Genomic DNA, 25639 nt, shown 5'->3' on the forward strand with positions numbered 1-25639 from the left:
CCGGATTGGAAAAGCAGACTGATGCTGAACAAAAAAGGGGCAAGAAGAGACAGATGGACATTGGCTGCTTTGTACTCATAGCAGAAAAAATGTGATACATTTTGTGGCTATTTTTGGGTACAAATAAAGAACCAGATGTGAATTTTGATAAAAATATCCTATAGTGCAAAACTCCTACGTGTCCTGATGCCAGGCAAGGTCCGGTGGGGTCTTTGAGGTAGTCTCATAATTTCCCTGTCTAAGGACTGAGTAGATAGATGGTCTGATAATGGATCACAGTCTTAACTACAATATGAAATTATGGATACCTGGATAGCACACAGGTCTGTTTTGCTCTCTGGCAGGTTTGTTATGTATCTGCACTGTCCAACAGCATGCTGTCTAACAACACACAAAATACTCTTTCTGAGGAGCAATTCCAAATGTTCTGGGGTAAAATAAATTTAACTTACAGTGGAGTTTTTGTTTATTCTTTGCACCTGTCTCTTCTATCCAGTTTCCCTCCTGCCTTACTGGAAAAGGAAGTCAGATCCCTCCCTCCATCAGCACTGGAGTAAACAGTCCCCAAGGCTGTCATCATATGGCACAGATGAGAATATTTTACTAATCATGACTATAAGGTTCTTAGGTCTCCTTATTCCATGCCTATAGATCTTGCTTAAAAAAACAAAACCCAAACCAAACAAAAACACCAACCCAAAACACACACACCAAATAAACCCACAAACTTATCAAAAACACATAAACATTTTCTCTGAAATAAACAGACCTCATTGCTGAAAGTTGTGTATGAGCCTGAAATATCAACGTTTTTAGAGAAAAGAAGAGAAAAAAAAAAAAAAAAAAAAAGAGGAAGATATCATTTGAAATTTGATTTTTACTTCTAAGGAGAACAGTGTATGACAGGGGAATGAGGTACTGCAGTTTGATGGCTGTTCCTCGACTGCCATGGGGAAATTGGCAGTGTCCCACTGGGAAGCAGCGTGTGATATCTATAACCACAACACAGCATGAGCCAAAATACCAGCGGTGCACTGTGGCCAGTTACCTGCTCGAGTGATTCATTCCAGGTGACTGCTGATTCCTTGCTTCTGTCTGAGTGTCATTTGAGTGAGTAAGGCCTCTCCCTTAGCCCCAGGTGCACCGGGTTGGCTGGCACACCTTGAGCAATGTCTCACATCTGCTCCAAAGGGGCAGCCAGTGGGACTCTGACAAGGTCCTAGCCTAATATTGCAATTTGTGGTTTGCAATTTGGGGTTGCAATTTGTGAAAGCAAACAAGGGGGTGATGATCTCTAGGCACAGCAGTGAAGTGATAAGCTAAATCTGTCATCATGCAGTATGTAATTGCTTCTGGAATATTTGAGCAGATTATCCAGAGGCATAAAGGGCTTCTTAAAATTAAGAAAGAATGCCTTTTTTTTAACAGTATCTTTAGAGCCTCATGCTGAGGAGCTGGTTAGCTCTGATGTGACAGATTGAGATCACTGGGAGTCAAACATTCCATGCACTATACAAAACCTGTCAACAGCCAGAATGCCAGCTTTAACAGGGACACTTTTCAGACACTGTGGATGGGTAGTTGTTTTCTTCCTTTCAGGGCTTTAGAGACACAACAGATATGGCATTTACCTCAGTACTAGGTCATAGGGATATTTTCTCTCCTGCTGATCCAGAACCAGTAGCCCTTTTCTCTTTTCTAAACCAAATTCTGAACATAAAGGTATCAGGCAGTGGAATAATAAGCCAACAAAAGTATTTCTTCCCTTCGGTTGAATCCAGAAGGATCCTACATTCAATCACAGGAATGAAATTAAATCCCTCCTCTCACATTCTGCTGGGCAGGGTCACCTGTCACAGGGCTCAGAGTACTCAGAGGAGCCAGACCTACACCAGAGTTGTGACTGTCACCAGTTGGATGGTTGGATTTACATCCCACAGGATGTATGACATTGCCCAGCAACCATCAGAGGAGTCACAAGAGGAGAGCTGCGGTTCTCACCATAGGCAGATAAAATTATTATCATGACATACATTCAACCTCAGATTTATGCACAATCCTATTTTTTTTTTCTTTCTCAATGATCTAAAAGAAGTAAGAAGAATGTAGGAGAAATTAAGGTTAAGCAATATATCATTGGAGTTTAATTTTCCAGCCATTTCTTTTCTGATTTGCTCATAGACTGATGGTGGTGTGCAACCTCTTGTATTGTAATTTATTTCCTCTTATATCTGCTCCCAAACAACCTCACTTAAACTTACATTTGACCTTTGATTATAGTTGGTTTAAACAAATGTTACCCACATCTACAAACAGCAATATTTCTTTAAGAATCAAATCTGTATACCACATTTCTCTGTAGTATATTCTTCCCCAGAATCCTGATCATGCTAAAAGATAGGGAGTGTGAAGCATTTTTCCCATGAATGCATTCCAGTGCAAGTGATCATATGCATGTTGTATGCAATACACATCTGCAGAGGGGCAGATGCTTGCACTGAGGGGTTCTGTGGTTTGTTTCACAGAAGTAAAGTGTACATGTTTCAGTTTCCTCTGGCAGTGTGCAGAATTGTGAATGGACAGCAGGTCACACACAGATTACATACCATGCATACTTGTGCTCTCTATGCCTTTCTCCCTTTTCCATCTATTCTTCCCACAGACATTCAGCTTGAACAGTTTTGATGGAGGTATTTCACGAATCCCAGATTTTATAGAATGGGCTTTTCCATCAGTGACCTTTACAAGAGGTACATTGGCAGCAGTAAAATTGCTTTTCTACAATACTTGCCATCCAAGATGCTCACACCATCTCATAAGCCAAACAGGATTTGCAATCTCACCGTGAAATAAATACAACATTAAGTCAATTCTCCACGTTTACCCCTCCCTACACTACTCCTGTAAGAAATAGGTAAGTCCTTGACCAAACGTAAATGCAATGCCAAAGTTCTTAACATAATTATTTAATTAATAAAATATATAAATAATCAAGCAGTTCAGCTATTTAAAAGCACTTATGCTTGAAAGAAATTACAGCACAGATGGCACAAAACAAAGAGCTCACTCCTGCTCCAATTAAAAGCTAAACTCTGACTCACATAATTGCAAACGGAATCACTCCCAGGTATATTGACAGAAGAAGATCACTTTCAACTCATATAGATTTTTGAAGGGCTTGGTAGAGCTAAGTCACGTATCTGACCAAAGCAGCTGAACTGGAAATGCTGACTGTCTTCTTGACATGAAAACACTCTCCTGCATCTTCAGAAGTGCACACAGAATTCAAGTCAGGCAATTTCTAGAAATCAAAAAACCTTTTAATACTTTCACATCTGAGTGAGGCAGAACTTTCTAATGTGAAAACACAGATAAAGCTTTATAATGCATTTGATCCACTGAAGCATTTCTTAGTTTTAGTGGACATTTGCATGTGTTTGCCAGGATTAATAAAACAAACTTCTTTCTATTTAAATATATATCTCAATCTCCTGTTCACATGCAGAAGAGGAAACACAGCTGAAGAAGCTGGAATTCTACCATGAGGATTAGAGAAAAAAAAGAGCCAGGCAGTTTGCAGCAATCATAATTCTTTGCTTATAAAATGCAGAACTAAAGCACGTAGTATTATCTATAACATTGTGTCACACTTACCAGGGTTAGTTATAGGCAAAGGCAGTTCCCAAGCAGCAGATTGCTGAAGGGGGAGAGGGAAAGGAGGGGGTGAGACACACGGCTCTCACTGCCTACTTTGCCAATAACAAAGCCCTGAGAATCAAGTTAGCCCCTACTGCTGCAGGAATTATAGAATGTATGGGACTGTGGTGGGAACTGCTACTCCCAAGTGCAGCAAGAGCTCACATCCACCTTGCCCCAGCAGCAGTTGGGCTTTTCCCTCCAGCTCTCCCTCCCTCCTTCCCACTCCTATTGTTTCCCTACCTGAGAAAAATTTCAGTTCTACTTTCAGGGCTGAGAAGCAAGATGTAGTGTTTGCCATAAAGAAATACAAATTGCGGTTTGAAGGGCATTTACTAAACTTTTCAGTCCATGCATTACTTTTTTTACTCTAGAAAAAAATAAGACTTTTGCAATGGCAAAATGGGAAACTGTGCCATGTGTTTGTGGTCTCAAATCATGTTGAACAACATCAAAATATATGTTCACACACAGAGGGTTTTAATATATCCTTTTTCCTCCATTGTTTAAAATATTGAGGTGTGGCATTAAGTTATATGCTGATAAAACACAGGAAAATATCTATGGTTTATAATTATGAGAAATTCCTTATTCTAGGTCTTGTGGAAAATGCTGGATTGGCAGTCCTAGTGGTGCGTAGGCCCAGTGAACAGTTTCCCCTTAGCATTCCCAGGTGTACACTTCAACCTCACTTGGAGTGACAGGACTGTCTCTTGATGAACATAGGCAGGTTTCCATGGTGCATTTTGTCACATGAAATACCCACATTATTGCCATCAATCTCAACAGTTCTGTATTGAATACAAACAGCCATCAGGAAACTACGTTTTGTAGAGGTGCTAAAATTCTAAGAGCCTGTTATTACTTCTTGTCTGAGCAGGATTTAAACCAGCAGCTCCAAGATGAAGCTATTTTATTGCAAGAGCAGTAACTTTTAGTGCAGTTTCTACTACACCACACAGAAGGATAGCCACTCTCCAGAGAATGTACACTTGAAGTAAAAGAAAACCCAACAAAAGGACACAACAGTGTGACTAAATTAGCCCATGTAAAAAGCACTGGGTATCAGACATCAACCTCCAAATAACAGTCCCCTGCTACCTGTCCCACCTATAATTCAAGTTCCTACCTAACACCTAATCCTATATTTCGGTGATTTTCTCATGAGACAGGTAAGCCGTTTCCAGTTTTTAAACTTGAAGTCAGGGATACTGCGTTACTTGCTAATGGCAGAGCTATGGAAAGGAGATAGTTCTCATCGCGATGGCAGATGAGGCTGATAAGAATTTAACCATTCTGCACTCAGAAATTTCAGAGCCTCTTGATTCTACTGTTCATGCTGAGCTGACACTCTTTTATCTCTAGCATCTCTGTTGTAAGCTCCAGGACACTGAAAATCAAAGCAAAGAAAAATATTAAGTCTTTTGACATGCCTTGCTTTGCAATCTTAAAGGCTAAGTAGAATACTTAAGCATTTAGTTTGCCTAACTGGAATCTAAACTTCAAGCCCACCTGTGCTCTTCTCAAATATTAGCCTGTCAAAATGTTAAAATCCAATGAAAGTTAATGGCAATACTCTACTAAATAGAAGTGTTTGTGGAATAAAATCATATTGATAGCCTTGAATGGGCAAAACACAGAGTAAAACCAAGAACATGTTCCAAATAACAATGCAGTAATTGACTGGTGTTACATGGAGTTTTAAATATACCTTTGTTATGTTTGGCTTTACAATAAAGATAAGATAAAGTGTTTTCTCCTTGATTAGATTCAGAGATAGTCTAACCAAGGTACAAGACACCTTTGTAATACAGGAAAATTATTCAAGAATTGTTATCTTTGTATTCAAAGCAGAAAGAGGGTCCCAGAGTCCTTCTTCTGTTACAGGTGATCTGATATAAAGTTATCTCAAAGTGAAAATATAACTTACCTCAAGCTCAGCCCTTGAAGGTTCAGAAAGGCAGGTGCAGTGTAAACACAGCACACAGCCAGATGCCAAAGCCACTCAAACAAGGAGCACCTGGAAGGCAGAAGGCTTTATTTCTTAGTGCCATGCTACAGCTCAGGCCTAAAATTCTTATCTACACCACCCCAAAGAGGTGCAGCAAATTCTAGCAGTTGAACCCTAGTTACATCTCAGGTCACTTCCAGTTTAACATACACAGCTCCAAAGAGAAGCATTTCACAGGGAGATGGGATCAATGGACAAGAAGTTCAAAAATTCAGGTGATCTTTACCCGGAGAACTCCTCCCTTTGGCAGACCTCCAAGAGGAACAGGTCATTTGTGCGAGGGAGCTGGGCTAAGAGCACTTCCCAGGTGCTTCTGGGAAGGTCTGCTTTAATTCCAGCAAGGGCATCACAGCAATTTAGTTCCCCTTACTCCTGTTTCAGCACTTGGCTTCCCTCTCTCTCCTCCAACAGCTTACATCTCAGTGGTGCCACTGGAAGCAACAATATTTGCTGTCTGATAGGGATAAGTTCTCAACATTGTCTTGATTATGTGCAAACTCTCACTGTAACACATCCATTGACATTGTCAGTGTGACTTGCTCAGTATAAACTGAAATATGAAGAAGTAAAAGATTAAACCACCGAAGTATAGGTACTAATAGGCTTTAATTCCAAATAGGATGGGAATGAAAGGAAAAACTATTAAATGGTCCTACAGTCTGGATAAAGATGCTAATCCATCCCAGTACTACCTCCTCTCCCACTTGCAGCTCTGCAAACAACATTCTGCTGCTCATAAAGCTTCTTACCTGAAGCTCCAGAGATGGAGATTCCTGCCTTAAATTTAGGCAAAGAATATGGGAAAGGAGAGGGAAAAGCTCACTGTTTCAGACTAGCTTTTACACAAGCTAGTGCTTAGCACAGGGTAATGCTACTAGACAGCTGCTAATGCCATCTGACAGCCTTCCTCCATTACCTTTTGCTGTGGGTAAGTCCAACATCCTCCTTGCTGTTTGTCTTGGTCAGGCATGTGATTTGAGGCACGACTGTAGAAGCTGATTAGTAAATTCACTGTAACCCACCCTCAGAACAGAGGCCTGACCCTGGTGCACGCTGTGAGAACTCACACCCCACTGTGTGCCCTTCCCCTGGGCAGGAGCAGGACTCCACTCACCACTTGGAGCTGGGGTTTGCACCTGCTGGGGAGATCCTGCAGTGCTCTGTGTCCCTGGGCTGCTGTGCCTGGCTCCATCCAGTGCCAGCCCCAGGCTCTGGAGCTGTGCTCCATCCAGGTGCTCCTGCTGCAATCCTGTAACCATGGCGGCGTTCTCAGGGCCCAAGTTTGCTATTTGTTCTGGGGACAAAGCCTGAGAGGAACAAAAGACAGAAAAATTGGTTTAGGCTGTCAGTTATAGAAGGCAGGTAAGGAATTAGAAGTCAGCACTGCCTTGCATTTGGAATGAGGGACAATAGCCTTCAACATTGTATTGCTATAAAAGAGCTCAATAGAGCTTAAAAAAATCCTCTGTATTCATTTACTTCCCTGACCACTCATTTATCTGTCACCTTTCTCTTTGATGTTGGGAGCTGACAGCTTGAGAAGCTTTCTATGCCAGCACTGTATTGTACACTTCTTCAATATATTGTTGGAGTTTAATTTTCCAGCCATTTCTGTTCTGATTTGTTCAAAGACTAATGGTGTTGTGCAACCTCTTATGTTTTCATTTATTTCCTCTTATATCTGCTCCCAAGCAACCTCACTTGAACTTACATTTGACCTTTGATTATAGTTAGCAGTAGAGCAATGAGATTTTCCCTTTTAGATTGAAAATTTTCCCACTTTTTTCATATTAAGTTTAAAAATTAAACATGACAATCATAATCTTACAGTAATTCTCTTATATCACATAGCAGTTAACCAGTTTGTAAAGCCTGCATTATTGGGCAGGCTTTAGTTCTAGTTAACATTCTGCAGTCACAAGCATTTTAACCCTCCTACAAAACAAGCATTTTTCTTGCAACAGTTCTGCATCCAGGTTCTACTTTGGAAAGACAAAATTCCCCTTGCAAGTAGGTCAGATGATGGAGCAAACCCTTGCCCATTTTTCACTGTCTACCAAATGGTGTGCTGGTTTAAACTGAGCAAACTCCTGGAAATGTCTACAGGTTCAGACATTTTGAATTGAGCATCTTCTTAACTCACTTAAGTCCATAATACAATGTAATTTTTCATAAATCAAAATGTGAATAATTTATACAGCTGCAAAACGAGGCCATAAATACCTGTGTAAAACCAAAATCTTCTTTGAATCTGAATACGGAAAGCTCTTCCAAAGAGGTACCCTGCTTTTTGTTAATCACTTCTTGTAGCATTATTACTACTCTAACTAAAAAAAAATGTTGTTTGATAGAAATTCTACAAGATGATATAGAGCTGTTTTGCAAAGAAATAGTTTCTGTAAGGACATTTTAGGCTTATCTGAACTGTCAGTGGTACTGTGCACAAACAGTTAGTGCTCAAGGAGCTTTTCTTTTTTTATGGGAGCTGACACAGTTAACTCTGTTTAGCTCATCTGTCCATAAGTACATTGCTTGCCTGAGCATCTGAAAGAGACCAGCCCAGGCAGAGTATTAATCTTTTCACTAAGTCAAAGAAAGTCAGGGGCAATGATCTCAGGATCCCTGTTCTAATTTCTGATCCACATTCAGTACTGCTGTAATTAGATGTAATTCCTTTCTGATCTGTATCTGCCTGTACAATCTGTTTTCAGAGCTAACTCAGGAGAATGGTGCCAGATTTTAGGTTAATAAAACAGCTCCTGCACAGTCAGCAGAGAAATCTGTAGCTGTTACAGCATCCTTGAAAATGTTAATAAACAGAGAAAAAAATTCAGATCTGAATAAAATACTGGAAGATACAGTGTCCATTCCCTGTTTTGTGATACTTGCTTTTTCTTTGGGATGCATTCTGAAAGATGACTAAAGCTTGTCTAGCATATTTCATGGGCATCCCAAATACAGATGATACAGCTGAAAGTTAATGTTCCAGATCATTGATGGTCTCTCACTTAACAGACCATAGAAAAAATTTTGCCAAAACCTATAAATGAGTGCAGTTTACTTATACTGGAATAAAGTACAAAACCAATAAAAACTGGAGGAAAACCAATAAAAGTTTAGTAACTTCTTCAGTAATCAAGCTCTTACTTGGAAAATTTCAGGAGGTATATGTCTTACTGCTGATGGCTGGAAATATGGCATCAAGCTTTTATCAAAAGCTTTTAATTCATCTTCATTCAAACCACCTAAAAAATCCACATAATAGAAACAAAACTCAGTTAATGTTCTTTTTATTAAATTTACTTTTAAGGTAATATAAACTTCAAGGATTTATTAAAAATGTATAATAAATTGTTTACTCCAGGGGGTTATATAGAGAGATACTGGTTCTTTCTGTGTTTTCTTTCATTATATTTCAGCATTACATATCATCTGACCTTAGCCATTGACATGGAATATACTCTACCCGAATTACTTTATCTTGGAAAAGGGAATTATAAAAACCTATAAAATCATAAGCAATGTTATTAGGGAATGCTCATTCACAGTCTCTTCTGATCCACAGTTAGGGAGTATAACATGCAATGGGAGTGACTTCTTCACCACCTAGGTGGTTATGGTGGGATTCATTGCCGCAGGCATTGGGGATGCTAAAAATCATGAGAGTTCAATGTGCAGTTAAACAATAACAGAGAAACAAATCCAGGAACAAAACTGGGAGTAACCTCTAGCCCAGAAGATCTCCGAGGACACCAGAGCACTCTGGAGAAGCATCACTCTAGGCCAGTCCTGCCCTTGTGCTCTTCCCTGGGCAGCCCATTCCTTCCAGGCAGGATGCTTGTGCAGCCAGAGCACAGCTCCTCTCAGTACAGCCTGGTTCACAGAGAGTGTCTGCCTCTGGAATCCTGCTTGGTTTTGCCCTCCTTGATTTACCCTTTTCAACTTACAGGATCCAAGCAACTTCAGGCTGTGCTTCCCAAGGTCAGTTTGACCAGATACACAGAACCTCACAGAGAATACCGTGACTTTTCCTTAGTGCTTCTGAAGCTGCTGGATGTCTGCCCCTGCAGGTGACTCCCCTCTGGAAGAAATGTCTTTTGCCAGTCTAGAAAAATCCCCAGCTAGGTGAACCCATCTCTTCATAGTAATGCTTCACGACCATCACCATCTGGAGTGGTAGTTTTGTTACCTGCTATAGTACCAATTTCCTGTAAAATAGAGCCATTCCAGCTGGTAGCAGCACCAAACACAGATTCTGTCATCTTCTTAAACTGTCTCAGAACAGGGGTGCTACAAAACAACAGGCCAATTCTTGCAACTGCAGCACTGCAAAAGGCAACAAGGTCATCATTACAAGCTGCTAGTACATGTAGTACTAAATAGCCCTGGAATATACTTAGCCTGCTGTAAGAAGACTGTAAAACACATTTTCAATTTAAGATATAGGTACACAAATTGCATACAAACATTTTAGGTTTTTGAGCAAAAACTTGGATTTTTCAATGCAATGCTTAAATGGTGGAATATAAATGGCAGGTGAAAACTATAAAAGAATGTTTAAAACTATGTTTTAAACAACTGCTGCATGCCTTCTGCTTTTCTAAAAGCATTTAAAATGCAAAAAGTTGTCCTTTAGGCTCTAAAAATCTTGATGGAACAAAAATGGCACAATAAATTTTATCAATAGAGTTACTAATAAATATTCTATTAGATATAAAATGCAGTACCTGAATTCAGCAGTGCTTATGGATGTGATTTCTGTGGAGTTCAAGGCACAGAGAATAGTTCCTAATCCAACTAAATCAAAACTTTTTAGCGTGCTGATGGTCTGGCTAGAGTCGTCTAGAAAACCTTTCAAAATAGCTCTTGCCTACAAAAACATAGTATGATAGTATGCATGAACACAGTAAACATAATTGAAGGATTTGTTACTAGATGCTTAAAATCCTACCAGAAGCTATGGAGCATAAATATATATCCTGAGCCTCCCCAGCGTATGGCCATGGCCTTCAGGAGGAGCACTGTCACCACCTACATGTGACACTAAAAGAGGGCACTGTTGTCCAACCACTTGCTAAATGCAAATGGTGTGAAAACATTCTGGACTTCTTCTGCTAGGTCACAAGGAAAGTCTTCACCAGAAGAAATGGCGATGGATTGCCTCACAGAATCAATTAAACTGCTACAAGAAAACATAAAATACCTAAGGGGATCAATATATAATTTTTATTATTTTTAATACCCAGGATGACTTGTCTTATTTAAGTGCCATATATGAGTACTATAATCCTGTGTTTAGGATTAATTTTCAGATATGAATGGGATATTGGTACTAAAGTGTCTTTGCAAGACAAAGTAATTTAGGATGATGCTCATTTTAAACTAACCCTTTAAAAACTGAGTCCATATCAAGCCTGTCGCCAAGGCATCCTTCACAGCCAGTGAAAGAAATAAGCATCTTCCAAGATTTCCTCCTAATCTATCCACAATGCTGAGCTTCAAATAACTAGCTTAACTAGATGCCTATGTTTTAGACAAAGTTCAGTAGGATGAATCTCTTTTAACTAACTAATCTTCCTGACAGCAGGAAACCTCAAAAGCCAACTGGTTCTGTATAAAATCCTCCCAAGTGCTCCCTTCAGAACACGAATCTATTAAACAGATTTGTGATATTCTGCCAGAACTGCTACCATGCCAGCATCTGTGCAGCCTCAGAGCCCTGATGGTATGGGCCACCAAATCAGAAATATGCTGCCAATTGCATATATAAATAGAGGTTTTTACCTCTTATTATGAAAGTGCCATTGACATAACTAGAAGTTATTCAAGGAAAGGAACATGAGAGGAGTGTATTTGCTAATAAAGGGCTTCTAGGGCAGTGGACGCTGGGTCGAGGCACACTACCTATTCTGTGATTGTCCTTAGTTAGGAAGGACTAGTACTCCTAGCAGTAGTGTCTATTCCAGGGACAGTGTGAGAGGAGCTGCTGACCTCTTTCCACTGTTTAGTGGGCAAATGCTAAAGAAGACGTTCATCTCCACCCCAATTAACAGTGGTTGATGCTGTCTTGGCCACCTCCCCGGGGAATCCCCAGCCAGGCAGACACCAGTGCTGACCTGCCTGAGTACTTTCACTGGGGTCACAGCAGCAGAAAAGCAGCAGGGAGTAGTGTGGATCCCTGGATGTGTTTTCTAGACAATTCCAGGACTTGAGTCCCAAAGGGCATGAATCCAGAGCCTTTCACCCGGAGTACATTCATTAACTCACTCACCTGGGTAAGAGTCCACTCTGTTTGCTGACTAAGAACAGAAACGGTGTCGATGGAGTGCAGGTCCAGCTCTGTGATTTCCTGCTCAGTGAGTGCCAGAGCAATGCGGCCCAGAGAGATGATTTGGTAACTTCTCCAGTCTGGCAGCAGCCCCCAAACCTTTAGATGAGAGTCATTAATATCTGTTAGATCATTATGACTCTTCCTCTGTATACACCGTTCTCAAATCTCTTAGTTTAAAAGTCCTAAAAGCTGAATATTCCTGTTTGCATACAAAAGGCAGAGCTGAGGTATTGTGAAGGTTTTTGAGGTTCTACACCAATAATGATTAGTTCATCTAAAAATGCTGCAATTTTTACAGCTTGGACTTGTTGACGAGTCAGAATAGGAACTGCTGGAAGCGTGGCTGTAGGAGCAAAACAACTAAGAACAATGAAAATGGGAATCTGTGCCTAGATCCACACTGTTGTACTGCCAAGAAAGCAGCATCTGCAGTACCTGGGCTTCTACCCAGCTGCAATCACTCCAGGAGACCGACTTCAAGTTGCTTTTGTGACCAGTCACCCTGGCTCAGTCACTGACAAGGAAAGACAAAGTAGAGAATCAAGTAATACAGACAAAGAACCTGTTCCTTAAATTCTGATTTCTAGATTGTGTTCATACAATGTTAAAATAAAAAAGTAATTTAAAAGCGCTTATACGTATACAGTTAAATTTGTAAAGCTTTGTAAAAAACCCAAAGAAATAAGCAGGGGCTCTTCTAAACCAGTACCAATGTATTTAATCTGGTAACTTCCCCTGCTTTTAACTTTATTTGTGATAAAGTTACAGTGATTGAAAAGCTGTCACTGAGCAGCCCAAAGGAAATTTTGGTATCAGGAAAAGTTCTGCCTGAGTAAAGAATAAAAGTCCATCAAGAGCTGAATTTCCGGAGGCCAGAACTGTCAATTACATTTAGTTGCCAAGGGTAGAAGACTGTAGACAATGGTCAGTATCTCCCCAGATGTGGCCAATTGCCTTTACAGAAAAAAGACACTAGGTTTTGGCTGAAGGAAGTGACTTGAACAAGACAGGCACGCATTCAAAAAAAAAAAAAATGCTCACTTGAAAGCTTTCATGTACATCAGCAACTCTGCTTTGTGTCAGAAAATACATGACAGGTTTCTAGTATAATATTGTGCTGCTAACTCCACCTAGAAAATTAAGACTAAAAGCCCAGGGCTGGGCTACTCCCTGAGTCAGAAAAATATTTACTCCCTTTTCGGGATAGCTACAATTTAAGTTTTGTTCATAATGTTAGAAAGGATAAATCCAGTGGGGACTTGCTGAAGAGCATCTCTGCAGTTGCCTACTAAGAAGTGTTTGCACCATCAGATAGACATGGAGCTGTACAATCTCCAGAAAGCATAAAAGTAAAGCTCAGGAGTCTGGATCTCTGAAATTAAATACTCCTTACACAGAGCTGCAGGCTCTCTACTGTTCGTACCAACATGTATATCCAGCACAGAGCAGCCTCAGAGCTCCCAGGGTGTATTTCCCAACTGTGACCCTCAGGTTAAGGATTTGTTTAAGAGATACATTGCTGAACTTGTACCTCCCAACTGAGTTTCCACCAGACCTTATGTGTTGCTTTTACAACGTCATAAAGGGTCTAAGTCTGGGAATCTTCAATCTTTTCCAAAGAAAATAGATAGTAAAAAGCATTAGCCCTATTTTAAAGCTTTTAATTCTCTAGCTTAAGAGATACATGAAACATATGCAGGCAAAAATGTCAAGTGTCTGTTTCCTGATCTAGGCCATAAACTACAGAATTTGAAGTACTTCATAAATAGTATTATCTGACAGTGCGAGGTGAAATCTCAGGCAGAATGATATAAATAACACAACACATGAAACTGAAACACTCCTTTGTCCTCATTCACCTAGAGACTACAGATCCATACAGCTGTCACTGCTGCAGAGCTGGGAGACCTTCAACTTACAAGTGAGCTAAGCTTCTTACTTTCATTAAGACACAATCTGATAACCAGACTTTTTGAATTAGTTTGGAACAATGAGTAGTTCAGGCTTAATGAAACCTTTAATTGAAGATGTTAATAACATAACAACATCTATGCACATAATTTCAAGGAGCTTTGCCTGTCCTGTCTCATTTCTCGTGCTTCATGCTCATTTTAAAACCACATTGCATTTTGAAATTAATATATAGGAAGTCTGTCTTTGTCTAGCAGAAATCTGTACAAACACAGACAGAATATATTGCCATTCAGTGCACTACAGATCTGTGTGTTCTTTGAATATAGCCAGAAATGTGAGTGTATCAACCTCGTTGGCAATTTCCCTACAACTGACATCACTCTATAAGTATACCAATATTTTACACTGCTGTAAAGAATAGTAGTTTCCACTATGTCAGGGGAGCACAGTTTATATTTTCTTCTAGAATTACATTTTTTCCCCTTTTCCTACCCAGCTGTGTCCATGCTGACAGAGGGAAGCTGACTTGCTTCCCTCTTGCTGTAGTTGTCCTCCTACAACAAGGCAGCAGAGACACAACTGCAGAGAGTCACCATCTGCTGTCTGAAATCTGAGCAGTGCCACTTCTCTTCAAGCACCTGCAGTTCCACTGTTTTAAAAGCTGAGCTTCACTGCCAAAAATGGCACAGTTGGCCTTATTTACCCAGAATCCCAGGTCAGCTCCACTGCTGGCAGCAGCTGCTGGTTTAAGGAGATGCTGCCCAGGTCCACGTTGTCCCTTGCTCCTGCCTTCCTCCAGAAGTCCTGGCCCCCAGGTCTCCAATTGGGCCTCTTGCACTCTATATTACTTGCAGCCTACTGCAACTTGTAGATGCTTCCCAACCTCATTCTGTCAGAATGATCTGATGGAACCTAAAAAGGACTTTTACATGTTGGATCATTTTGACAGAAGGGGATTACAGGGTAGCCATGCAGAGATGGAAGCAGAGAACAGATAACCTGCAGCAGATGCTGCTGACAGGAAGCTGAAGCCAAGCTGGGGCCGATACCCTCTTCACCTCTGAGTTTTCTGCAGCCAAAACAATTTGTCTCACTGCACCTTAAGGCTTTTTCTTGCTGAATCAAAAGTATGTCTGTGAATTTGCCCATTCCCTGGCAGTGCAGGCAACCACAAAGCAGCAAGAGAAGGTCACCCCCACGGGAGAAGTGCAATGGCAACAACAGGGCTGGAGCAAAGTCCGACTTTTCTCCCAGCCCACACTGGCTCAGGCAAGGCTGCTTAGGGCTCTGTTGATGCCCCAGACCCAGCCAGAGTGCTGAGCTGCCCCCAGCACAGTCCTTTGTCCGACTATGCTTCTGGTAAAGACAAAATGTAGGTGGATTTTTTCCTCCCTAAAATTTCCCACTGATGGGTCTGTCCCTGCCTGTGAGAAGAAGGTAGAAGAAGGAGCTTTATTAAGCCAATAACTGCCTTTCAGTCAGTTTGGTTTTACCCTGCTGTAAGCTATATTTAGCATCCATGTAGACAGTTTAACATGCCAAGCTTAATTCTCAGCAGAGCAATCAACAGCCCCTAGTACTGCTTGCTGATTTTTCATTTATGAAAGAAAAGTGAGAAGCAAGCAGAAAAGCAATTCAAAAGTAAAAACTCTTCACTTTTCCAGCTGCCAATAGCTCAGAACTACTTGCCTGTTGACTCTAAAGCAAGGGCAATAGTCTTCTAGAAACCACCACCTCACATTATTTTTCCAATAAACCATAGAAATTCTTGTGGCAGTAGTGACATTGACATAGCACAGTTATTTTAGAACTACATAGTTCAATAACACCAAATCAAGTTACAGATTTAATTTTCCTTCACAAACAGGATAGTTACCTGCTTGGCTTTTTCCTTCAAGGCAGTCAGCTGGGAGCTGTTAAAACCTGAGACAGCCCCAAGAAGTTCCACATTTTTGTCAAAAGTCCCTGGGTCCATGCATTTCAGTTCCTGAACTGACCAAAAGACATTTGCTTCTCCTAATTTAATTATTTCATTTGAAGAAGGAGCTCTGGTTCTCAGACAATCTGAAAAAGGTCAAATAGCAAGAGTTTTCATCAAAGAGATGACAAAATAAATCAAAGCAATATTGATATTTAAGAGAGCAACAGACTATGAAAATTAACTGCTGCTGATGTTATATTGATTAATTATTTTATAATTGAAGAATTAAAAAAAATATTTATATTAATGTTCTGGATATAAAACTAGAATTTGCCTAATTTGCAAGACATGGATTATATCCTCTGTACTCCAAAGGCAGTGCATGCTGGACAAAAGTAGACATACATTTCAGAACAGTTACAATGCAGGATGCCACAATAAAACTAAAATATGGATGTGTGCAATAAGAACTACAAGTATCTTGCAAGTTTCTTTCAAGTCTGATTCTCTAAAGGCATCAAAACCCAGGCAAAGGTTTGTTCTGAGGTAAAGCCACCATTTGCTGGGAGCCTTGATTCAATAGGAGTGAAATGCAAATGTTTGGGATGACCCTGGTGGAAGTTCACCAAAAAGAGCTTCAGCTGAATAAACATCACATTCAGACAGTGAATCCAGCTCAACAGGAATGTAACAGACATGAGAGGTCCTTGCACTCTGAAAGGCGTGATAGAGATATATGTCTTGTAAGACTTGCCTGACATTTAAACAAGATGAAGACAGAAGCTGGATGTGTCAGAGAAGCACAGTGCTTGGTCATTATGTCAGGGCTGTTGTTAAAATGTCAGGATCTAGAGAGGGCTGTTCACTTACCACAGCACTGTTTGGACAGACAAACTGCCTTTAAAGATCTTATTTACAGTCAAGTTCCAGGCCTATGCATTATCAAACCAGACAGTTTCCACTATGTGTTTTAACAAATCCTAGTCTTTGTTGGCATAATCTACCTCTAATGTTGATGGAAAGCAGAAATAAGAATCCTAATGTGGTTGTTTACTGCTCCCTCTCCTGTCACTAATTTAGGAAAACCTTATTAAATAATTATCTAAACCAAATAATCCCTACATGTCTTTGGATACAGTCATTACGAGTAAAAAGCAGGAATTTCACAGATGCTGTGCCTCAGCTAAGCTCCCCTAGATAAATAAATGAAAGTGAGGATGTACAAAGTAGATTTGTACTTTGAAAGGAGGCAGAGCAGGGATTTATTTGCATCAAAGGAAGCTGCAGTAGTGGGTAGAACACTGAAAAGATTGAATCTGTTGAGCAAACGAAAATGTTGTTCAGCTTCCACTGTACCAGCTGATCTTCTGCTCTCCCTTTACCTCCCTCTTGTGAAGCTGCATTGTTTCCCTTTCCCCTGCTGCAGAAGGACAGCTTTTCTCATGTAAATACTGCCCATCCAGACACAGTGCAGCTCCCTTCCTCAAGTCATGAAAATCTAGGACTTCGTGTCCTTGAAAAAAACCCATTGATTTTATAATTTTTAATGCACAGGTACACTGATGCGATGAAAGGGGGAAATACTAATTAGATTTTTGACCTGATGCTACTTTGCTCTTCCTTTTGTTATACATTTAGTTTGATGGAAAATATATATACACTATAACATTTCAGTGCTTGTGGTGAGAAACCTGAATTCTTTCTCCAGCACTGCCACTGCTCTCTGGTAGCATCTCAGATACACAGTTCCCAAGTTTTGCTTTTCATGTTCTGTCTTGCCTTAAGCGCCTTAAAACCTTTGTTTTTAATCTTGATATAGACATAGATGCAAGAACTCTGTAAGTGGTAATTGCTGCTGTTATTAACATTTGCTCACAACTGGTCTGTGAGAAATGCAAAATAGCATTGGTGGCATGAAAAGCACCAATGTTATTCTGGAGTAATTTTCATAATACCCAATTTTTTAGTGATTCACAAATCAGTAATTAAACTTCATTCTTACTGAAACCACTGTGTGAGTTGTATGGAGCTGATGAGATTATGTTTGGTAACAGAAGCTCAATACTGTGTTTGTGCTGCAGAAACATTTCCTGGAGTAGCATAAACAATCTTTCAGGTTCTCATTTCTCAGATTCCCCCCAGCTGAGCTTGTGCACCCCAAGCTTGTGCACCTCCATAGCCTTGGAGCCAAGTTATACTTTAACAAAGACCATCAGCTTCACTGGCAGGTTTGCATTGGTCTTGCAATGCAGATGAGAGAGCTCTGCAACTGCACTGGACACGAGCTCGGCTGATTAGAGAAGTCTTTGGGATTCATGTAGATCCAGAAGCTTTAAAAAGAACACATAAGGACACAGGCAGGCTGAAATATCTGCTGCTGAACCTTCAGTCCTGTGTCCCATGTCTAAAGAAATATGGCTTATGATCTGCTGATTTACTTGTTGAAGGAAGAGTGAATTTTATGCATACAGGTGAACTAACACCCTACTATTTTACCAGCTCAGTCCTGCCTTTTATAGAGCCTGCTGATTCTGTAATGACTCCTCTGATCAACTGAGGTCATGTTTTGTTTCATGCTATGAAGAAACACAACTCTTAGAACTCCCTCCACCTCTCTCTGCCTATGAATACAGCATTGTAACAGGAAAATTCATTCCCAGAGACACACAGTCATCATTCAGATCTCCTGCTATACAAGCAGATGGATTTCCATGGTGGCCTGCTCAGAGCTTGAATCTCAATTCTGCTAAGCAGAGAACCAAAGGGGAGATTTTCAAAGACAAAGGCAGATCATATCAAACTCCTTGAATATGTTTGGGTCTTAATTCCCATTGGTGCTTTTCAAAAGCTTCCCCCACAGCAGGATTGTTTTCCATGGCACAGGATGGCACAGCTTACAAATCCTGCCTGGGTGAATTTCAGATAAGAGAAAGAATAACTGTTATTATAATAATAGAATATAGTGAGAGTATCTATCTTATATAAAGAAAATGATCCATTTGTCACCAGAGATTCTAATAGATTGTTTTGGGTGCTAATTAAAATACCTTTTAGACGATTACAAACAGAAAAAACACAGTGCCACCACTGTCAGATTTAAGAACAGATCAGTCACCATATGCTCATGTCTGGCAAAGGATTAACTATGTGCAATCTTTCAGCACAACGGTAACTTGTCACCTTCACAGGTTTTTAATTCAAGGGGCTTCAATTAGATTACAAAATAAACAAACAAACAAAAACTCTTCTAATTCAGATAATTCATCTTTTTACTTTGTGCACTCAGAAAGATCCCAGGAAATGCTTAATTATGCAATCCTGTAATGAAAGTTTTTCATCTATTAGTGCATTATACAACTCTGATGAGCAGCAGAATGAAGACTCTCACTGTTTTTTGCTGAAAATCTGTAAGTTACTCATAACTTCACTTTTATTGTTTGGCTTCTCAGAATGCATTCGATGACAAAGTGAGGCGAAGTCTGTTTGGATTGCACCATCTCAGCCCCAAATGGCAGCCCTTTGCAGATACCCGGTGCAATACTGACCAGCTCCACTGAGAGACAAACGGATGCTCCCAGTGCCGTTGGAGACTGACTCGAACACAGCTGACAGAAGCTCTTCAGCTGAAGAAACCGGTCCAATTGTCCTTGCTATTTGTAAAATGATATCTTGGAACTTCAAAAGGAAAGAAAGAATAAATAAGACTTCTCTCCATTTTAAAACAAATCAATTTGTGGAGAAAGACTTGAGCAGACTTTAGCAAAGCAGGGGTTAGTAACAGTTCAGTCTCGCCCCATTGTGCAGATGTTTCAGAAAAGAGAAATTGGCTGCTACTGAAAGATCATCAGCACATATTTGACAGGGAAAAAATTAGCAACAAGGCAAATTCTGAGTGATTCTCCCTCCTGTATGCCCCCTCAGCTTCTGGCAACACCTGAGCACTGCCTGATTGGCATCTGTGTCCAGCCGTTCCTGGAGCAATGAGTTCCACAATTTTATTTCAGGCTTCGGTTCACTTGTCTTAAATTTTCCAGATAAGTATATGAATTGAGGATAGGGACCCAATTAAATTATGAGAAATAACTTTGACCAGTTTGCCTTCTTTAGGCTTTTCTGACCTCTCCCCTCCACCCTGCTAGACCCTTTCCTTTTATTTGAACAGTCCTATTCTATCTGGTCAATTATAAGCATCATCTCCAGTGGAAAAGCTGCTGACTGTGTTCACATATTTCTGCTGAAGATTGAATCCCTCATTCCAGCATAGTTTACTCCTATGCATTAAAAAATTAAGATTATATGGACTAAAGAGGCAAGGAAACTACAAAGTGCAATGCTGAGGCCATCAGATATTGTAACTTGTGCTACACTGGCTCCAGGGCGAAGGCCACATGAGTAAATGCTAATTTGATCAGTATGATCCCATTAATAACAGGATAAGAAGCACAACTTTTATGGCTGGAAGGCAGGAGGATGGAGTAAAGAGCACTGCAAGGTGTAAAGTACTAAAAATGAGTCTGCATCACTATAAATGCCCCTTTTTTTCCTATGTGAAAATGTACAATCGTCATTGTACACATGCAAGTAATTGTCTATAGTAACATTACTCTCAAGAAGTAATCCCTTTGATGGAGTTAAGAAAATGTGAAACATTAATACAGGGTTCCTTGACAAAAGAATTATTTACCTAGTTCAGCATTCAGGTTACATAATTTAGACTGCATTATGACGCTCACAAATCCAAGTTTTAAAATATCTGTTACAAATTTAAAATTTTTAATAAAAGCATACCTTTTCAGCAAGGACATTTAATTCCTCTTTTGACAGCAGAGCTATGAATGGTCCAACATCTAATGTTGTTTCTGCTGTCCAGTTGTTTGAGGAGCTGAAAAAATATTTTGAAAAAATATTAATAAAGAATGTTACAATAAAATTAATACTGAAACTTCAGTGTTTTTATGGTACTTTATCACACAGACAGTTTTATGCCATTGTGATGATTCATTGTTACAAGCACCAGATTGCATTTTCTCATCTCTCTGGGCATAGGGCATTAGTGAAACTCACAATATAATCACAAAAACCCTTCAGATATGGTGGTGATGGAGCTCTCCCTCAATAGTCAAGTGTTCTTAGCATTACAGTGTTTGAACAAGGAGAAATAATTCTTTCTTTGAAAGAAAATTTACCATTTTCTATCAGTTCATATTGCAATAGTAGTCTGCAAAATGGTTATCAAAAGCGAAGTAGAAACATTATCCAAATCCGACAAACGTTAGTCAACCCATTTGGTGGGTGACTTAATAAAGCACTTAGATAAGTTATTTTCATCCTGACAGAGCCTATAGAAGAGGGTAGTAACAAATACATTTCTAGCTCATGTTCCCACAAACAACTTCATTTGCTCCACCATAAGGATGTTTAAATATCTTCAGAATTAAATGATATAAAAGAAAGTAAAATTTTATTTTGCACAGTGTAGGACGGTTCAATAGAACTGATTTGTATCAAGATCAATGCAGGGATGGAATCTGCTGAAAAATACAGCTGTCCTATCACAGAGAAATGCTGACTAGCAGGAAGCTGAACAGCATCTAATGTGATTAGGTGGATCAAGTGACCAAAATCAGGGCACAGGGGTGGTTAGAAACGGTGCATCCAGTCTCCCTTTTCCAATGCAAGACACTTCCAAGGGACAATGCAAGAGAGAAACAGTATATTCCTTCTAGATAGAGGATGGCTTTGTTCTTTGCATGACTGATACTATTGAAGTTCCATTGGCCCTCCTAATCTGAGTCTTTCATGACATCCAACATGCCACCCACTCTGCTGCTTCAGATGCTCAAACTTTATATCCCTCTGCTTCTCTGCTCTCTCCTATTGCCACAGGTGCTTGCAGTCTTCTTTGTCTTCTCACACTAGCACATCACGTATCTCACTTCCATTTTCCCCCTCCTTGCGTTGCTGCACCATTCTCTGCTCATAACCCTTTTCTCTTGCCAGGCCAGTGAGCCTATTTGCCTGCCCCCCTTCAAACATTACACTTTATCTCCTTTTCCTCTGGGACTTAAGTCATGCAGGGTGTCCCTGGGGTTGTATTTTGTTCCACGTTACACACAAGAACAGGAATGTCATTCTAGTGGACAAGACTCCGAGCTTGGGCAGTGACAGAAGCTGCTTTGTGCTGTTTTCACTGCAGTTCATCTGGGCAAAGCAAATGCTTGGTGTTTGCACGGCCTAACCACCAGCATGACCAAGGTGGTGTATCCAATACCTTACCCGTATAACCGAAGGAGTTGGTATTTAATTTCAGTCATCTGCTCACGGCTGAGCTGTTGGCAAACTTTGAATTGATGTAGGGCTGCTGCCATTGCCTTCAGGGACATTCTGCCATGTAGAAAGGCTGGAGGTAAGTGGCAGATTAGATTTCCAAGGAGGTCAACATCATATTCATCAGCAATGGAGCTGTTCTGAAACAAGAAGCATTTGCCCTGTTGGCAGATCTAACCTCGGCTCTTGCCCTGTACCACTCAGCTGCATTACAACTCATTTAAGCTGTAAGGAACAAAGACACAACAGTTTGCACTGGCAACTTAATCTACAATTTCTGCTGAGACTGCCTTACATTTTTTGTTTTACCAATCCAACTGGTAATATTTCATAATCACTTCTCAGAGCTTTCAGTATTCTTTATTCTATACTGAATCACACATAAAGAATGTGACCAACCATCACCTGCAGAGCTGGTGCAGTTCTGTCTGGCAGCACAGCCCTCACCCAGGCCCCTTTCAGCAGAGGGGCGCCAAGCTCTTGCTGTTACAAAGCTGGGCTCTGAGGGGTTTCTCAAGCAGCTGCCAAAACACTTTGGGGATTATACAGCTGGTACTGTGAGTAAGGACGGGAATAGCCACAGCTACATCAAAGAACTAGTTTCCCCTAAAAACTGGTGAGTGCTGCAGCTTCCAGACAACAGGAGTCAAAAAATCCTCCTGGTACCACCACCTCTCCCATGGAGCTCCCTGTGCCACAACAGCTCTGCTTGGACTGGCACTGCTTGGAGCCAGGGGAACAGCTCCAGGTGCAAACTGGTCAGCTCCAGGACATCCTGGCCAGCAATGACATTTCATGAGAACACTTTGTAACATGCATGGAGTCAAGGAAAATTGCTAAGCAAGCTGTAAAAAGGTTTCCTTAAGGAGAAAACAATAAAATGGAAACAGTATATAAACCACCCAAAAGAATACAGGTGGATGGTAAAGAACTCATGTAGGTGGTGACTCTCTCCTCCTCCATGGTGTCTCCTCCTCTGCTGACCCCTCTCAGCCATACCCACCAGGCACTCCTGCACTTTTTGCAAGACAGCATCCCTTTTGTGATGGCTTGGATTCAGAAGGTCCATTCCAGTCTTCCCCAGACGTTCAAGGAAAGGGACACACAAAGGGCCTGTAATGTACCCCAGGTACTCAGAACTGCAGAAAGAATTCAAAAGGTCTCAGAATGCAAACGTGACCTTCATACACCCACAACCATACCCGTGAAATCTGTGATGACAGAAATATTTAGAGCCAAGGCTGGACTTGAAAAATCATAAACCAGACAGGACAAAAAAATTGCAATTAACCCTTGGCTTACTTTGATATCTGTCTTCTTCCAGTCCAGCAGGACATGAACTGAACTTAAAAAAATGGCTAAGAATTATAAATAGCTGCAAGTGGATGAAAGTGCTCTGAGATGCTTTAACACCATACGAAACAAGACTGTCTACAGGTCAGAAGCTTTTCCCCTTTCTGCCTTTTATTAGGACTAATTCTCTGATGAATGAAGATGTGGTGGGTGGTTTAAGAACCACAAGTAGTTTTAGAGTAGGTTTCCTTTTCATCAAAGTCCAAAAATTCTGACAAATTAAACAAAATTATGCTCTTCTCCACAGAGAGGGGCAGCCAACCTTTGCAAATAAAGCCACAGGCCCAGCCTCGCCAGGGTCTGTAGGCAACAGCACCAGTAACTTCTGATGGCCCTGAACAACCAACATGCAATTGTTACCAAATAACTGAGTTTGTAGTTGCAGTTTGTAGGAAGCCTTGCATCGAAGTCTTTCTATTATTGTTTTATAGTTGTTAAATAGAGTAGAGCCTTTTCAAATGGAATACTTTTCTTCCTTTTTTCAATTAAGAAATATTTCACAAAAAGAAGGGTTCTCACTCCCTTTTATCCCCTTAGGCACATAGAAAGAGAGAAAGGGCAGAAGAGACAGAAATAGAAAGTGAGAAAGACATAAAGAAGGAAAGGAAGGAATTAACAAGTTTTACAATTCAGGAGTTCTCATCAATACACAAGTTTTTTCTCAGGAGAAAAGCTGTCACTGAGAAGTTTTGCTAACTTACACAAATGTCTTGAAATACACTGGAATGTTTCTAACCATACAGACCAATGTGCTTCTGCAGTACCCAGTGGTTTTTTTCTTATATATCACTCCACTATCCTCTATCTACTCTCAAAAAGACCCCTAAACATATAAGCAAACCTAAACCAAATAAGCCTACCTAGGAGGACAAAAATCCAGAATTGTGACAAAAATGTGCTGTACTAAAAGACACAAAGTATGACCAACTTTCACTTAAGACAGATTTTGCCTACAGCCAGTGACCACTGATAAATTACCATTTATTTGAATCATCAGTTTTCTTAAGATTGAAGAGATTATTTGAAAAGTTAGGATGAACTAAGATGTAACTCACGGAAGAGCCAGTAAGAGGAAAGGAGGAATGGATGCATTGGAGACTTTCCAAAATTTCCAAGCCAAACAATTAACCTAAAAGCAAGAAAAATTTAGGATCTTAAACCTCTAGCAATTTTGAAGAAGAATAAAAAATATGGCTTGTTTATTGCAGCATATATAAAAATTAGTATATATAATACTTTGCATATTATCTTCAGAGAGAATTTTTATCTGGTTTTTTTTAGTTTGCTTTTTGTAGACCGCAGAGATGAAACATGCTATATTTGGGAACATGAGAACATTTGTATGTTTCTGAAACTTCTATGTATTTCCAAACAGATTACTCATGAATTAACAAGTCAGAAGGGTTGTAGGAATTTCTTGCAATTTGTAAGCGACAAATGAAATTGTCAAAATGAAGTATGATAACAGAGGAATTCACACATAATAGATTTAAATAAAATATGCTGACAGACAAATTGAGACATACAGTATTCTGAAAAAAAAAAACCAAAAAACAAAGACAAACCAGAATGAACCAAATTATAATCTTCCTAATTTGAATATTGGGTAGCATGCTTATGTACATAAAGTATTTTTTGTTTGTTTGTTTGTTTTGTTTTGTTTTTGTTTTGTTTTTGTTTTACCTGATATGGAGAAAGCAGATGAAGATTCATTTCAAAGAATTTAAAATTGTCTAAAAATATATCTGTGTCCATACTTTCAAAGAGTTGACAAGTTACTCCTTTCACAAGCTGTCCTGTGCTGATAGGAAAGGCAAATTTCAGTCTTATGAATATTTAAGCAGGATCTAGTCCTTACTCCCTGCAATCCCATCCTAACACACAGTTTCTTCACCTCTCCCATTTCTTGTACATAAAAGGCTCTTGAAAGTAAAAATGCAAACAAATTGAAAAATATCAACTAAGCCTTAAAACACCCAAACCTCTGCAATACTTTGATCCTGATTTTGGTTCTGAAGACTCTTTTTAATAAGGAGGGTGAATTTTCCTGTGGTATCCAGGAATGAATAAGCATAAGGTCATACAT

General features: G+C 40.0%; 1 protein-coding gene across 1 annotated transcript in view; it reads right to left on the bottom strand.

Moving 5' to 3' along the window:
* Positions 1-6207: 6207 nt before the first annotated feature.
* The window catches only part of OTOA (otoancorin), a gene marked incomplete at both ends in the record, with an annotated part of 31745 nt that continues 12313 nt past the window's right edge, over positions 6208-25639 (bottom strand). The window contains 13 exons of the mRNA XM_083872297.1: positions 6208-6257; positions 6822-7014; positions 8855-8952; positions 9897-10033; positions 10435-10577; positions 11979-12134; positions 15829-16016; positions 19419-19548; positions 20662-20755; positions 22150-22340; positions 23204-23339; positions 24609-24682; positions 25237-25354. Coding sequence (XP_083728423.1) covers positions 6208-6257; positions 6822-7014; positions 8855-8952; positions 9897-10033; positions 10435-10577; positions 11979-12134; positions 15829-16016; positions 19419-19548; positions 20662-20755; positions 22150-22340; positions 23204-23339; positions 24609-24682; positions 25237-25354 — 1708 coding nt within the window. The remainder of the gene's footprint in view (positions 6258-6821; positions 7015-8854; positions 8953-9896; positions 10034-10434; positions 10578-11978; positions 12135-15828; positions 16017-19418; positions 19549-20661; positions 20756-22149; positions 22341-23203; positions 23340-24608; positions 24683-25236; positions 25355-25639) is intronic.

This window comes from Zosterops lateralis (assembly GCF_965231275.1).
Source record: "Zosterops lateralis genome assembly, chromosome: 15".
Lineage (NCBI taxonomy): Eukaryota > Metazoa > Chordata > Aves > Passeriformes > Zosteropidae > Zosterops > Zosterops lateralis.